Source organism: Caenorhabditis briggsae (genome assembly GCF_000004555.2).
Source record: "Caenorhabditis briggsae complete genome, chrII, whole genome shotgun sequence".
NCBI classification, from domain to species: Eukaryota; Metazoa; Nematoda; class Chromadorea; order Rhabditida; family Rhabditidae; genus Caenorhabditis; species Caenorhabditis briggsae.
The window spans coordinates 5,339,266-5,354,433 of record NC_013486.2 but is presented as its reverse complement, the minus strand read 5'-3'; the positions used below and the strand labels follow the sequence as shown (position 1 = coordinate 5,354,433).

Here is a 15,168-nt window from a genome sequence, read left to right as displayed (position 1 = left end):
AAAAATACATAATTTTAATGCAATAAAAACATTTGTCTTAATCAAAAGATACTAGTGACAGTTTCAGAAAATCGGACGGTACTCTTGTTCAGACTCCTTTTAAATGATTCTTCTCTTTTCGAAACCGTCCGCCGTTTCTTCAAAAACCACCGTCTAGAGCCCAATTTTACGATGCGAGTCATGTCCGCTGTACATTGATTTTGGATTCTGATATTTGTCGTTGTTGGATCTTTGTTGATAAGATGAAATTGAAATGTTGGCGGATGATGGGAGTTGTAGGCCTGAATGAATTGCGACTGGCGGCTTCGTTTCGAAAGACGCACTGAAATATAGAAAAATGGGAAACTAGGGATCTGGAGTTTTTGGTCTTACGGGGATTTCTGCCAACCGGCGTTCGTCTTCTCAGAAGGGGCTGGTGTCTGACGAAAAAAGTCGCCGTTTCGAGACTGGCGATATCCGGCATCATGGGGAGTCCGGGGATCATGCATTTGAGTATGGTAGAAACCTACAGGACCAATCAATACAGATATACAATAATTATTTTTTAGTTGATTCTCGGCCATTTTCAGGAGCCTCGAGCTCGGCTGTCAAATTTCATTTTGAAAACTTTGAAGGGTGTAAAACAGACCTAAATTGAAAACTTTGCGTTCACGGAATTTTTTGAAAATCCCAAACTCTCAAATTTCAAACTTTTCTCAAACTCTATAGTAATTAAGACATAAAGAACCCCTGAAATTTTGAAAATATTAAAAACTGCAGTAATCCCAAATTTTTTTCACAAAATTTTAAGTCATTGCTCAGTCTTAAATTGGATGATTTTTTTTGAAGTTTTTGGATTACTGTAGATTAATTCAATAGAATTATGATATAATCCAGAGTTCTTGATTTCTGAGGATTACTGATGTTTTTGGGTTCTAGTAGTCTTTGAAATTTTGAAATTTCAAACTACCAAAAAAATTAGATTACTGTAGATGTTAGGATTTGAGAAAAGGCCAAAATTTGAGTATTTTTATAGATTACTGTAGCTCAGGATACGGTAGGTTTAAGAGTTTCAAGGGTAGATTACTGTAGTTTTTTAAAGTTTCGAAACTTCAGAGGTGCTGTACACTCCTGAAAATGGCTGAAAATCAACTGAAAAACATTTGTTACCAAGAACCCAGAGAACTTTTGTTGTTTATCTGGGTGTTTCAGGTTCCTTCGAAATCTCACCTTCTTTTCTGTGTTGAGGTCGTGGCATGGATCCATAGTTTGCATTTCCGTAAGCACCTCCGAGATGATAAGAAGAATCCCCATTCGTTGCACTCTTCATATGATACACATTATGAGAAGAATGGGATCTTTCGATTGGAGAACGAACAGAACTATCCAGATGATCGTAGGATTGAGCACTTCTCATATTACTTCCTGGACTTGTTTTCTTTGGGCTCATTTGATAGGAACTTGGTGGAGGACTTGTCACCAGAGCGAGTTCAGAGCGACTTCTTTTTAGCTCTTCCTCCCGATCACGCAGGTTTTTAATCTCTTCGGCGATTCTAGGATCGATTATTTCAGTTGCAGAGTTCTATAAAAACTATCACTAATTGAAGAAATCCCAAAAAAAACCAACTGGATCTTCCGATTGCATTCCTTGCTTTTTAGCAATCAGCGCAGCCGCTGATTTCTTCACAAAACGTCCTCCATTGTTTGATCTTTGGTCTCTGTTACTTGCCGAGATGTTCTCTGGGTTCTTGGTAAATCTACTGTCATCCGATTGAGCAATTGTATTGTTTTGTGGGTAGACGTCTTCGTTCTGAAATAGTTCTTATTCTGCTGGTTTCAATAGTGGTCAATAAGATATACAAAAACGTCTTTTTCAGTTGATTTTCTGTCATCTTCTGGGATCTGGAGCTCGGACGTCAAGTCTTCGATCAATTGAAAAAAAACTTTAGGCTGTAAAACAGACCTACATTAAAAACTTTGCATTCACAGAATTTTTTGAAAACCCTATTTTTCCGATTTCTGAAAGCTCCCCTTTTTCAGCCAGTGTTTGTACTGAAAGCGTAGAAAAAGTTTGAAATTGGAAATATTCTGCTCAAAAAATGACTAAAAACCATTGATAATCAGCGAATCGGGGTATTGATCGATTTTGGATTTTGTACTCCTCGTGGATAAGCCGATGCGCGAAATTTGAACTTTTGGGTTGCCTAGCAGCTTAAAACTCGATTTTGGTGTGAAATTGCTAGGAATCATTTTTTTGTACTGAAAACATGAGAAACAGAAGTTAAGGAATTTTGAAAAAAGCTTTCGAAAGCGAATTTCTCAATCTAGGTCTGTTTTAGACCGTTCTAAATTTTCAAAGTGATCGAAAACTTGACAACCGAGTTACAGACGCTTGAAACTGGTCAATATCAACTGAAAAATACATTGTTGTTTATCTTATGAATCGGTACTGTAGTTCCCTCTTCTGGCTTCCGTTTCGGTCTTCCGAAAATTGGCGGCCGCCGACCGACCGCCGACCGAATTTGTGTTTGCGTACCCAACATTGAAGTTCAAAAAATATTTTAAAATGTATCGTGAAATAAAATGCTGAATACGCAAACACTGTCTCGCATGTAGACGGGCAAATACACAAATTCGGTCGGTCGACTGTGTCGGCGGTCGATCGGTCGGCTAAATTTCCCAACCGAATATTTTTCAGAAACTACTTCTCTTTTTCTGTCCTCTGTTTTTTTCTCTCATTCCAGATTCGTTGTTCAATTCAAACACATGTGCTGCTGCTGTCTCTTTTTTCTTAAAACGTTTAAATTTTATTTCCATTCAAAATTTAATCCAAACCCAAGAAAGTAAAGAGACAGCACAGCACACATATTTTCATACAAACACGAATCTGAAATTTAGAGAAGAAAAAAGAACCAAAAAGTTTCAAAAAAATATGAGAAATTTAAGAATAGTAACGAGCAGCCACCTGGGAGACACTGCGGTTGTGCGAGTGACCAATTGGACTCTGAAAAATTAATTGATAAGGCTGATTAGGTCAAAATCAAATACCTTGCGATCTTGTGGGGCAAATGATTGACTCAATGTGATTTTTGGAGCTGGTGGGATGTTTGCAGATGACGTTGGAAGAAGTGGTGGAGCTGGTGGAGCTTTGGAAGAAGTAGTTAATTCTTCTTGTTTTTTGAAGACTCGAATTGAGGACTCAAAATTAGGAAGCTTCTGGATATGCTTCCAAAGTCTATCCGTCAGCCCAATCCCCAAATAATTCAAAACATCTTTATGGGTTTTGAAGTAGAATAATAGTTTTTCAGCCTCCTCTCCGAGTTCTCCGGGTTTCTGGGTATCAAATGGAAGTTTGTATGGGGATGGTCCACGTGTATCCGAACTTTCAGAATACAATGCAGAATCAGTGGAGACACTAGTCTCCTCGTGACTTTTATCAGACATTTTGTCATTTTCCTCTTTTGGAGGATACTGTTGCTTTTGGGATGGTGGCTGTTGAGTTGGTAGTGGAGGAGCAGAGGGTGGAGCATTTGTCAAATGTGGAACGTCTTCTAGAATACTCTTCTTCTCGTCCTTCTTCCGATGAAGCGTTTCCCATTGCCTGGCTTTGTCAGGGTGTTGTTGATAGGCCCGTTTTGGATCAGAATTTGGAGAAGGATCCTCATCATCAATTTGAATTGGCCAATCCCCATTATTCATTTTCTCAACGACTTCTGCCACATTTTTCGAAGGATTCTTTGGTTCCAAACGGTTTTGAGGATGATTTTGCTGTTGTTGTTGCTGTTGCTGGGCTCTCATGAATGGGTTTGTAGAGACTCTGTTACGCGGAATTGTGTCTTCTTCTGAAAAGTACAGTATTCCGAGTTTCATCTATCGTAAACACCTTAATAGAGCGCCGTTCAGGCTGTCCCCTTTGAGCTCATGTATCTCATTTCTTTTAAAAGATACCAAAAAAGTGTCAACTGATAAATTTTTTTAATATTATGATAAGCACTTATCAGTTTATCACTTTTTGATGAATTTCATTAAAAAAATGAGATATATGGACTCAAAGTGGACAGTCTGGGTGACACTCTATTACAGTGTTTGCTATAATTTGTAAAACCTACGTTTTTCATTTCCTCCGCTCTTCAAATTATTGATGATGGACCTAATCGTATTTGTAGTTTGACCACCAGCTACAGTATCCTTTTTCTTTGCAGATGGGACAGTTGAATCTCTTGAATCACCATTTCTGAATCCATCAATGAACGATGTCTGCTTTGGAGGGAATTCTCGTTTCGCAGCTGGGTCGAATCGAATATGAACATCGGCAGTTTCTCTTCTTTGCTTCAAATCGGTTGTAGCCATGTTACCGTATTTTGATACCGGAGTTTTTCTATCTGAAGAATTTAACGATTACAGCACCGTAAACACTCTAATGAAAAGTCATCATATCCTTAAATTTCGAGCTCAATTATCTCAATTTCTATAAGAGATATGGAAAAATTGCCAATTGATAAAATGCTGTTCATAATACCACCAACATTTTATCAGTTGACACATTTTTGATATCTGTTACAGAAACCAAGATATATAGGCTCAAAATTGACGGTTTGGGTGGCGTATACGATAGGCGCATATTGAGAAAATCCTGAAAAGTGAGTTTTTGATTTCTTATCATCAACTTATCAAAATGAGATTTTGGGAATCTCAATTCCAAAAATCTAAGTCTCGGAATTCGAAAAACTTGACACGCTTTGAATCTGAGCCTTGGAGATTTTAATGTTTTGAAAATCACAGGCTCTCAGAATTGAAGATTCTGGAAAATTGGTATTCTCTGACTTTTGAAATTTCGAAGATTGGAAATACTAGAAAAATGAAAATATTTTTCTCACATAAAAACGAAATCACAAATTCTCAGATTCTTTAAATTCAAATGAATAGGGTACTGCAAAACCAGAAACTTCAGATTTTGGAACTTCATGGTAAGGAGACATAACTTTATTATCTCAGGTTCTATAAGAGATATCAAAAAGTAGTCAACTCTCAAAATGTTCTTCATAATATCATCAACATTTACTCAGTTGACAAAATGTTGATATCTTTCATGACAACCGAGATAAATGAGATCAAAGGGAATGTATAGGGTACTATAAGAGTGTTTAATTTCATTAAAATTACCCACTCACCGTTGTTGTTATTGTTATTGTAGCCTCCAGTTGGCCCGAATCTTGGTGGAGGCGGAGCTTGTGGAATAAAAGCATTATCTGGCTCTGGAATCGACGTGGAAATTTGAACACGGGCCAGATTCTTTGGAGGACCCATTGGTTTAACGGGTGGAAGATTGTTAGCTGGAACGGTATCGTAGAAATCCTGTTGGTTGGCCCAATGATCTTCTTCATCGTCATAACCATGTTCTTCTGGATGATGTGCATGAGCGTGAGCGTGAGCGTGGTGATGGTGAGGAACTTGAATAGGTATATCTTTAGCCATGAGTATCTTGGAAGCACGCAAATTCGTATAAATATAATTTTTCATTTGACTCAGAGCTACAAAAAAAATTCAAAGCGATTTCTCAAGTCTAGCTGTTGTTATGATTGTCCAAAGATTTCAAGAGACAAAGCAACTTTGAAAAGCGATAACTCAGCTCAAAGAGGATCAAATAACTTAAAACCTGGCCAGTTTATTGATGAATTATTGAAATTTTTGCATCCTAAATTTAAGACCAGTACAACACTATACTCAAATGCTAAGCTAGTATAAACTTTTGTCTGGGTAACTATGCGACACCCAGAAGATCTTACAAAAACAGTCTAAAAGTTCTCAACTTTTTGTCTGAACATTCATCATTATACTAAACAAGAAGATAGCTTCAATTTTGTAATTGACAACTTTTTCATAGCTACCGTAGTTTTTGAGTTATGCCTTTAAAGTTGTAAAAGGCGCCCCTGCTGAGGTCCATCAACTTTAAAGGCGCCTCATTCTTATTATAAACAATCAATGATGTCAATGGATGAAAAATGCAAGCTTCCCGAGGACATGATTAAATAAACTTTGTCATTAAGAACCAACTATCCAGCATCCGACATTTTAAAATTGCATTTTTCAAATTTATGGTTCATTGTTCTCCCAGGTAAACGACCTCTCACTTTTTGATGGATCCATGGTATTTTCTTCTTCACCTTGCTACATTCAGGTCAAAATATCCCCCACAATTTCGGATTATTGCCTCCTAATTACTTAACTGATGTCGCAAACAACTATAAAAGTGTAAAAAGAGGGCGGAGTTTCCCACGGGAAACGATTAACCAGGTCCAGGTAAAAATAAGTCCCGCCCCCTTTTTCTCCAAAGGGGCTCAGAAAAACTCAGTTTAATTGTTCGAAGTTTGGGAGGTATCCAGTTGGATAATGGGCTAGATGGTCTGATCGGTCAGTTGGACTTCGGTTCATACTGGAAGAGCTTAGCACTAGAACAGGACTTCACCTTTGAATACTGAGGATCATTCTGAGAACAATGGGTTTTAGAAGGTGATCCCATTGGTAAATAAACCTTTTTCCCTTTCTATATACTGAGCCACGCGGCGAAAGGGATCAACAGACGAGAGTCTGGCTAATCAGTACCAAAATTTTAAAATTATTTTCAGCAAATTTAATTTTATATTCCAAACCAGCTAGCTGGTGCGCCTCCGGCGCGATTTGATCTGGTATATACTGTTTCGTCGCTCCGCTTCTCAAACTTTCTTAAAGGGTCACGTAAGGCTATTTTGACTTTTTAAGCTTTTCAAAAGCCCACAGATTGACAGGGGGACCAACAGACGCCTCTAGCGTTTTTTATATAAAGAAGATAAATGAAGTTGCTTCTCAACGAGTTGCAATGCGTGATTTTTTGGCTCAACGTTTAAAAGTTTAATCCTCAGCCAACGAAACTTTGACACGTTGCGCAGTGATTTTTCATGTTCACTGGGGCGCGTTTTCGGACCAGCTTGTTTAAAATAGCGTGCGTATCAACTTTTTTCAAATAGCACGCGCTGCGCAGCTAACTTGGCTTTTAAAAAAATTTAAAATTTAAATTTCCGTCAATTTGGAGCGGATCGCGTTTCCTCAAAACCGAACACGTTGCGATTCGGTGCCAGCCAGCTGTTTGAAGCGCCGGAGGCGCGGCAAACAGGCTGGTAATTCAAAAACTATGGTAGTTAGAAAAAGTGGTTAACTACAAAATTGAAGCTTAAGTCTTGTTTAGTATAGCCTGACTAGAACAAAAAGTTAAGTAATCCAAAATTTGTTGATTTTTTTGGTTTTTTCTGACGAGATTTTGATGCTTAACACTCTTACAAGCAGAAATAACACAACCATAAATAATGCTAAACAACTAACCCGTATTCGCGTACTGATTACCGTAATCCTCTTCGTAGTCGTAGTTATCATAGGTGGCATTGTAGCGATCATCATAATGATGAGCTGGCTCTTGTTGTTTGTACCTGGTGTCTCTTCTTCTATCCATCCTTTTCTACTGAATAAAATTTCACAATGGAATGAAAAGTGAAACTGTGAAATGGGAAGAAGACTAATGATATTGTCTGGGCTGGTCAGAAGAAACGGAACCAAACAAGGCCGCGCGAGCTGATATGACAGGCTGACAGCTGAAGACGAGTGAGACAGTGTACGAGATGAAGAGACGCAGAAAAACTGTATTTGTTGATTTTCGAGCAGGAAAGAAAGCCACTGTTATTCTGGTGCTGAAGGAAAGAAATCCGTGGTATCATTTCCGTATGCATAATATTGAAATTATTTGGAAAATATTCATATTTTCTTTCACCGACTACAGTGTATCGGAAGATTTCAGAGGGTCAAAGATGTTCGGAACGGAATTCGGAATTCTGAAAATTCTGAGAAAAAAATTCTGTATGAAATTCCGGCCGGTGTTTTAGGGTTTAAAACTTTTTTTGAATATTTGAAATTTCAAAATAATAAGTATCCTGGAAGCTTGGACCTTTCAAGGATCGAATTTTGAGAATTTTTGGTGTTACTGAAATTGGAAAGTTTGTAAACTTTATGGAATTTTCAGGAACTCGGAAATTTTGGAAATTTCTGATTTTTTGGCTTTTTCAGAATTTCAGATTTTCGGATTTTTTAGATTTTACTGTAATTTGAATTTTTGAAACTTTTAATTGAATTCCTGAGTTTTTGAATTGTGAGTTTTTGAATTATTGAGTCTCAATTTTTTGGATTTCTCGGAATTTCTAATTTTCGAAATTTCGGTATTTTTAGCCTTTTCGAAGTTTGCAATTTTTAATATTCAGAATTTCTGGATTTTCAAATTTTCGAACTTCCGAAATTTCTAATTTTTAGGATTTTTTGAAATTTCGCATTTTTTCCACATATCAGATTTTTAGTTTTCTGGAATTTATGAATTTCTGGATGTTTTGGAAAAAAAATTTAAAATTAGAATTTTTAGAAATTCCGAATATGTCAAAATCGGAATATTGCGAAATTCTATAAAATGTCAACAAGTCCATTCAGAACATTCCTGCAGAGTTTTCGAACTTCTGTGGCATTCAATTGCGCTCTAATGAGAAAGTGACGTGGCGAAGTTTTAGGTTTTTTAACCTGAAACTTTGCCCCTCCACTTTCTCAATAGTGTGCAACTGCATACTGTAGTGTGGACGCTGTGAAATTCCGGAGAACAGAAATCCCGGATCTCCAGTCGAATTGACGTAGTTATTTCAGCGAAATATGTGCATAACAATAGAAAATCTAATAAACTCAAATTCTGATCCGTGACTCAACACGGAAATGGCAGAACGGCGGGAAAAACAAGATGATTGAAATAAATTATGAAATCTGATTTACACATATTTATTGACTTCCAATTATATACAGACAGGGAAAAAGGTGATGTTTGGCTAAAGATTCGGAGAATTCATTTTTTGAAAGCGAATCCGGCGATGACGATTCCTCCGATCAGTGCTGCCGCTCCCCCAACGAGTCCTAATCCGAGAAGCGCCTCTTTTTTCATTTTCTTTTGCACCACTTTTCGAAGTTCACTAGCTTGCAGATTCGCTGGCTCGACACTGAGCAAAGCGTCGAGGATTTTTGTGGATCTGTCGTAGTTCTGAAAAAAAGTTTAATTGAAAACTTATCGAAGTTTCAGCAGAATTGTCACCTGAAGACGAGCATGCGCGAGCGCCAAGTAGTATACGGCTATTCTAACGTCCTCACTGTGATCAGTATCTTTGGCGATTTCTGAAATAACAGATTTTGAAGCGTTTTCTGATAAAAGGGTAGAACTCAAACCTTCTAGAATAGCTACACCTTCTTCTATTTCTGCTGCGTTTTCTGATCCAACGAGTACAATGGCGAGATAGATTTGATTTTCACGAGTAACGGGACGGGACCGGGCAGCCTGAGACATTTAGCATTTCTTTAAAATTCAAGGAATTAAAAACTCACTAATATGGTTTCATTGTCTGTGCGAATGTCAAGAATTGATTCTGGCTGCATATTTTCAGCGATTTCGAAGCAAAGACCTTCGGAAAATTTCACGAAAAATCGCTGTTGTCCTCGAGGAGTACACAACCGCGTGGCCGAAGAATTGCAGGCGCGCATCAATTAGCGGTCTTTTGAATTTCAATTCTGAAACTGATCTCTCTCCACCCACTTCTGATCTCCTAATGCATGTGCAGTGATCCGGTGGTAAACAATTTTCAATATTAAATTTTTCCAGAACAATGACTTTTCAGCAGAATATTAGTGGCCACGCCTTCTTTTTCTGCTCTGTCAAATATCAGTTATTCTGATATAACTTTTTTTTTGGTTTTCAGAAGATTGAATATGTATTTCCAATTCAACTCAACTATTGAAATTCAGCCGGAAGAGAGGACATGGGCGGCTATTCTACTTCTCTTGGTATGGAAAACCCCTGTAATAGAAGGGCTTCCACGCTGTTAACTTTGAGCTCAATTATCTCGGTTACTGTAAGAGATATCAAAAATGTGTCAATTGATAAAATGTTTGTTAAAGTATTATAAACAATTTATCAATTAAAAATTGTTTATACCTTTCACAGGAAGCGAGATAAATCAGCTCAAAGTTAGAAAGCAACCTGGGTCATGTTGGAGCTCAATTATCTCGAAACGTATAATAGAAATCAAAAATGTGTTAACTGATAAAATGTTTGTGATATTTTGATAAACAATTTATTAGTTGAAACTTTTTTGCTACCTTTTCAGAAAGAGAGATAAATAGGCTCAAAGCTAGGGTGGCCTTCCCTTAGGTTTTACAGTAACTTTGAATATTGAAAAAAAATCTTTCAGATAAGTCTAGCTGGAGGTATCATCAATGCCTACATTGGTTCCGGGTTCCTATTTGGAATCAGATTCAGAGGAGGATTTTTCATTTTCTCAATTTCCAAATCGTTCTCGAATATTCTAGTTTGTTCATTGGTTTTCTTTTGGATGGTTCCAGCAGTTTTCTTGTAAGAGCATTTTCAAAATTAGACCTCATAATGAAAAAAATACTTTCAGGAAAGCAAATCTGGTATCCACCTATGTGAACATCATCCTGAGTCAGCTCTTGCTATTTGGACTTTACATTCATGGTACGGTAACCCTACCGTAATCTTTTTATATCCCACTTTCAGGAAACCTAACTCAATGTTTCTTATCGTTAAACCGTTTTGCTGCAATCTGTTTTGTCGGAAATGTGAAGAGAAAAAATTCGGATTTGATTGCTTTGGGAGTGTTCACTTCCTGGTTTGCAGCTATTATTTGGACACTTCTAGGATATCCAGGTGAGTCATAATTATGCTAAAACCTGTAATAGAAGGGCCGAAACACTGTCAACTTTGAGATTTTTTTTCAAAACTTTTCAGATTGAATCTAAATTGTAGTTTATATAATGCTGTAGTGCTTTTTTAGAACTACTTAGTACTTTTTGAATTTTTAAAAAACCTTGAAATCAAACCGACTTTCAAGTTTTTAGCGATAATTACCTGAAGCAGGTTTAGACCCATTTTCAAATAACTTTTTCAAAAGTTAGTAAAAATGAATTGAGATTGTGATTTATATGGTTTTGTAGCGCTTCTCAAGAACTATTTAGTACTTTTTGAATTTTTCAAAAATCTTTAAATCCAAGGATTTTCGACCCATTCAGCAACCCACAACCCCAATCCACGGCAAAATCGTAAAACCTATAATACATAGAGGGCCTTTAACTTTAAGCCAATTTATCTCGGTTCCTGTTAAAGATATGAAAATGTCATCAATTAATAAATTGTTTATCATAATATCACAAAAATTTTATCAGTTGACACATTTTTTATATCTTGCATAGAAACCGAGATAAATTGGCCCAAACTTAAGAGCTATTTTATTACAGGTCTTACCGTATTTTAAACCTCATTTTTATAGAATGCACATGCTATTTCTCATCTGAAACTCTTACCTTCCATTACACGGATGATTGTCATGTCTCGAATTATCAACTTCAATTGTATTGTGCTTTTGTTTTAATGATGATTTCCAATATGTTGAATGTCATCAGTTTTCTCATTATATGTTGTGGAGGAGCTGTGAGTTTGCATATTTGAACAGATAGGTTTAAAACAATGAATCATTTTCAGAAGACCATAAGTTTCTCGTGTCGTAATGCACCTCGCAGGAAACAGAGAAACGCTCGAATGTTTATTCAGGTGAGTAAATTTAGGGGGAAAAAGGGAATAGGAAGGGCAACGGGAATGACGTGTCAGGAAGTTAAGCTGCACTTACAGTAATCCAGGGCTCTGAAAACCTGGAAACACCTGAAGTTATGCGGCTGAAAACGTGGCAGTAAAAAATGCTGGAGTTTTCTAGATTTTCAAATATGAAACTACCGTACCTCGATGGATACTGTACCAAATTTAACAAGACTGATTGTTTTGAATTCGTCGTAAAAAGAACTTCAAAATGAGTATAACCATACCTAGGTTAAAAAATTGTTTTTTTTTAAATTTGGGTCTCACAACGAAAACTAGCAATTAAAAAGCAGCAAATCTTCAAAATCTAGCAAACCTTTAAGCTCACTTTAAAGCTGAAAACTTGAGAATCTGGAAAATCAAAAAATTTTGAAGTTTCTACCGTGGTAAAACAGGCGAATGTATAGATTTCAGACTACAAAAATGATTTTAGGGTTTTCAAATATATTTTTTCTGCTTGAAAATATTTGAAAAATTGGGGAAAAAATTGAAAAAAAAATTATTTGGGATTTTATTTGGGTTTCAAAAGTTGTTCTATCAAAATACGCATATTTGAAAAGTACTAAAATTGTTTTTGTAGTCTGACATTTATCCATTCGCTTGTATTACCGCGGTTTCGAAATGACCGGTTTCGAAGTGTCGCACTTTCGAAGAGACGTAATCACACCAACATTAAAAGCATATGAAATTTCCTGTATGTGTTTTGCTTGGGTGGTCGTGGACTAGTAAATAACCCAGAAAACTCCAGCTTTTTTAGCTAGCGCGACTGCAGCAAGATAGCAAGAAGAAACACTTCCTCTCTATAATCGCAAAACTTCAGTTATGCACAAATTTTCACCGCCTCTCTTTTGAGTGGATTACTGTAGGCATACTGTAAGTGCAGCTGACTTCCTGACAACAAATGGCCTAGAAAACTCCAGCCTTTTTGGCTGCCGCAGCAAAATGCTGGTTTGGATTAGAATAACCAAACTTCCTAATTTCAGTGCATGCTTCAATCTATTCTCTTCATCATCGACGTCTCCCTCATCTCATCTCTGAATTCTGGATCTTCTGGAGACATTCTCGTGGCACTACCATCAATGGCATACTTTGCACTTTTTGATGGGTACTGTACCTCTTCAAATACCATCAAAGCCCATTTTTCCTTCAGACTTATCATGCTTCTATGCAACAATGACATCCAACCAGCATGCATTGCTTCTAGAAATCTCCAGAAGAAAAGTTCGGTGATTTCAATATCAGCCAGTGACTTCAGGATGTAATTTTTGCTTTGTTTTTTTGGTCGTTTGTAATCTTCTATTTTTTGAATCATTAATTTATATTTAAACAATGAAATAAATGAATTAAACAAAGTGTACTGGAAGTTTGGAGACAAAAAAGAACAAAAAAGAGAGCACTGTTCAAATATTTGTGTCTATTGGAGGAGTCACTATAAAAGGGATTTGTTTCATTTCACTCCAATTGTGTGAATCATCCATGCAACCAATTACCATTGCGGTTCTTACTGTCCTTTGCTCTGTTTCCTGGGCTTGTGTCGATTTGACAAACCCGGCAACAGGAACTAGTGACTGCCCGAATAGAGCCAATCTATGTACCAACTCCATCTACTTGACTCTTATGAGAACTCAATGTCCAAAGACTTGTGGATACTGTAAGTAGTTTCCTTATGAAATAAAAAACTAGATCAAATCGCGCCATAGGCGCACCAGCCAGAAGTTTGTAGCGCCTAAGAATATTCGGAATGACACTTTCGGAATGTTGAAAACTATAACGGAATCCAAATGTTCCTAAAATTCCAAAAACATAATTTTTCCAGGTACATCATCCTCTACCACCGGTACATCTGTCACTTCCACCACTTCTTCTTCTTCTTCTGCCACGTGTGTCGACCGTACTAATCCATCAACTGGAACCAGCGATTGCACTAGACTTCGTGCTTATTGCAACAACTCCATCTACATCCCATTGATGAGAGTTCAGTGCCCAAGAACTTGTAATTTCTGTACTTCTGGTTAAATGGAGTTTTAATTGGGGTTCATATTTATTTAATTTTCTTGTATCGCAAAGCATATATGAACTGATAAAACTTTATGATTACTCAACTGTTTCCATTTTTGGATTCTCATGGATCAGTGAGCTTCTGTCCTAATTATAATTCCAACTTTTTTTTTGGAAAATCACGTAAACGAATTCAGATTTGGTCTCGGTTGTGACCTACAACTTTAGAGCGAGGATCGGGATAATAATTGTAAGAAATGATCCGCCTGGGTGTCCAAGATAAATTCTAGAAGATTCCGACAAAGCGAACGACGAAAGTGAAAACCAAGAATTTTTGGAGCTGATAAGTGGGAGAAACTTGAGGATTGGTGAATACCGTATTTCCTCTAATAGAAGCCCACCTTTATTTGAAGCCCACCTTTAATAGACGCATATGAGCTTCTATTAGAGAAAATACAGCAATTCAAAATTCCAGTATTTTTGGAACTGTGATTTTAGAACCCGACAATTTCTGAATTTCAGATTTTTAAAATATTTTTCCGGAATTTCAGAATCCCCGAATTTTAAATTTTAAGATCATAGAATCTCAGAATTTCATAAATTCGGAATTTTGGGATTCAGAATGGCAGAATAAAAATTTCGAATTCTCCAACACTGAATTTCGAAAGTCCTATCTTCCGAAATGTCAAATTTCTGAATATTTGAATAACAATTTTTTGAAAATAGATCATTGAAAAATAGAAGCCCGCCCACCGTCTAATAGAAGCCCGCCCTGAGAAAGAGGTTGAAAAATATAAATCCCTGGGCATCTATCAGAGTAAATACGGGTTTCCTAAGTTCTCGCTTTTCAGTAAGTTTTTATTGTAATTATTCGATTTTTATGTCAATAAATAGATTTTAACTTGTATTTTTTTCGTATCTCTCAGTTAATTTTCGGCGATTCAGACCATTTTCAGGAGTCTGCAGCTCAAGTGTCAAGTTTCAAATCACTTTGAAAGTTTGGAGTCCGTAAAACAGACCTACATAGAAAACTTTGTGTTCACAGAATTTTTTGAAAAATCCCTAGTTTCTCAGCTATTTACCTATTCCTGGAAAACACCTCTTTTCCCCGTTTTTTGTATTGAAAAGTGAAAGAAAAATGACTTCCAGAAATTGGTGAATAGCTGAAAAACTGGAGTTTTCCAAAAAATTTTGTGAATATTAGGTTGGCGGGAAAGTCTTTGTCACTCTGTTTGTTTAATCACTGTTCTCGTATATGGAGGCTGTGTATGATATCGACTCTAGTGAATAACAAGGTGATAAGAACCTTCCATATAAACAAGTCCCCATCTCCTTCCCTGCTCCTCATCTGTAATTGAAACGATATGTTTGTTCCCACTGCTATTCACATCAGACATGTTTTGATTTACCTCTTCCTATCTCACACCACGATGAAGGATTCGGAAACTTTCTTGAAGAATGTGTACAACACACATGCC

At 36.8% G+C, this 15,168-nt stretch overlaps 4 protein-coding genes across 4 annotated transcripts; 2 read left to right on the top strand and 2 right to left on the bottom strand.

The window, feature by feature from the left end:
* Positions 1–41: 41 nt before the first annotated feature.
* CBG11146 lies at positions 42–7,462 on the bottom strand (the record flags this gene model as incomplete). Its single annotated transcript, XM_045242068.1, has 8 exons — positions 42–322; positions 1,210–1,561; positions 1,607–1,789; positions 2,945–2,983; positions 3,028–3,821; positions 4,089–4,361; positions 5,151–5,429; positions 7,336–7,462. The coding sequence occupies 8 exons, from the start codon at positions 7,460–7,462 to the stop codon at positions 42–44; spliced, it is 2,328 nt and encodes a 775-aa protein (XP_045094466.1).
* Positions 7,463–8,881: 1,419 nt separating this feature from the next.
* On the bottom strand, positions 8,882–9,462 carry Cbr-fis-1 (the record flags this gene model as incomplete). The annotated part of the gene is made up of 4 exons (XM_002630373.2): positions 8,882–9,073; positions 9,125–9,204; positions 9,256–9,364; positions 9,412–9,462. 4 exons carry the CDS (start codon positions 9,460–9,462, stop codon positions 8,882–8,884), a joined length of 432 nt encoding a protein of 143 aa, XP_002630419.2.
* A 330-nt stretch (positions 9,463–9,792) lies between these two features.
* On the top strand, positions 9,793–12,954 carry Cbr-srx-95 (the record flags this gene model as incomplete). Its single annotated transcript, XM_045242067.1, has 8 exons — positions 9,793–9,867; positions 10,275–10,435; positions 10,485–10,558; positions 10,601–10,750; positions 11,370–11,530; positions 11,582–11,650; positions 12,676–12,797; positions 12,843–12,954. The coding sequence occupies 8 exons, from the start codon at positions 9,793–9,795 to the stop codon at positions 12,952–12,954; spliced, it is 924 nt and encodes a 307-aa protein (XP_045094465.1).
* A 214-nt stretch (positions 12,955–13,168) lies between these two features.
* Positions 13,169–13,708, top strand: CBG11142 (the record flags this gene model as incomplete). The annotated part of the gene is made up of 2 exons (XM_045242066.1): positions 13,169–13,283; positions 13,509–13,708. 2 exons carry the CDS (start codon positions 13,169–13,171, stop codon positions 13,706–13,708), a joined length of 315 nt encoding a protein of 104 aa, XP_045094464.1.
* Positions 13,709–15,168: the final 1,460 nt, after the last annotated feature.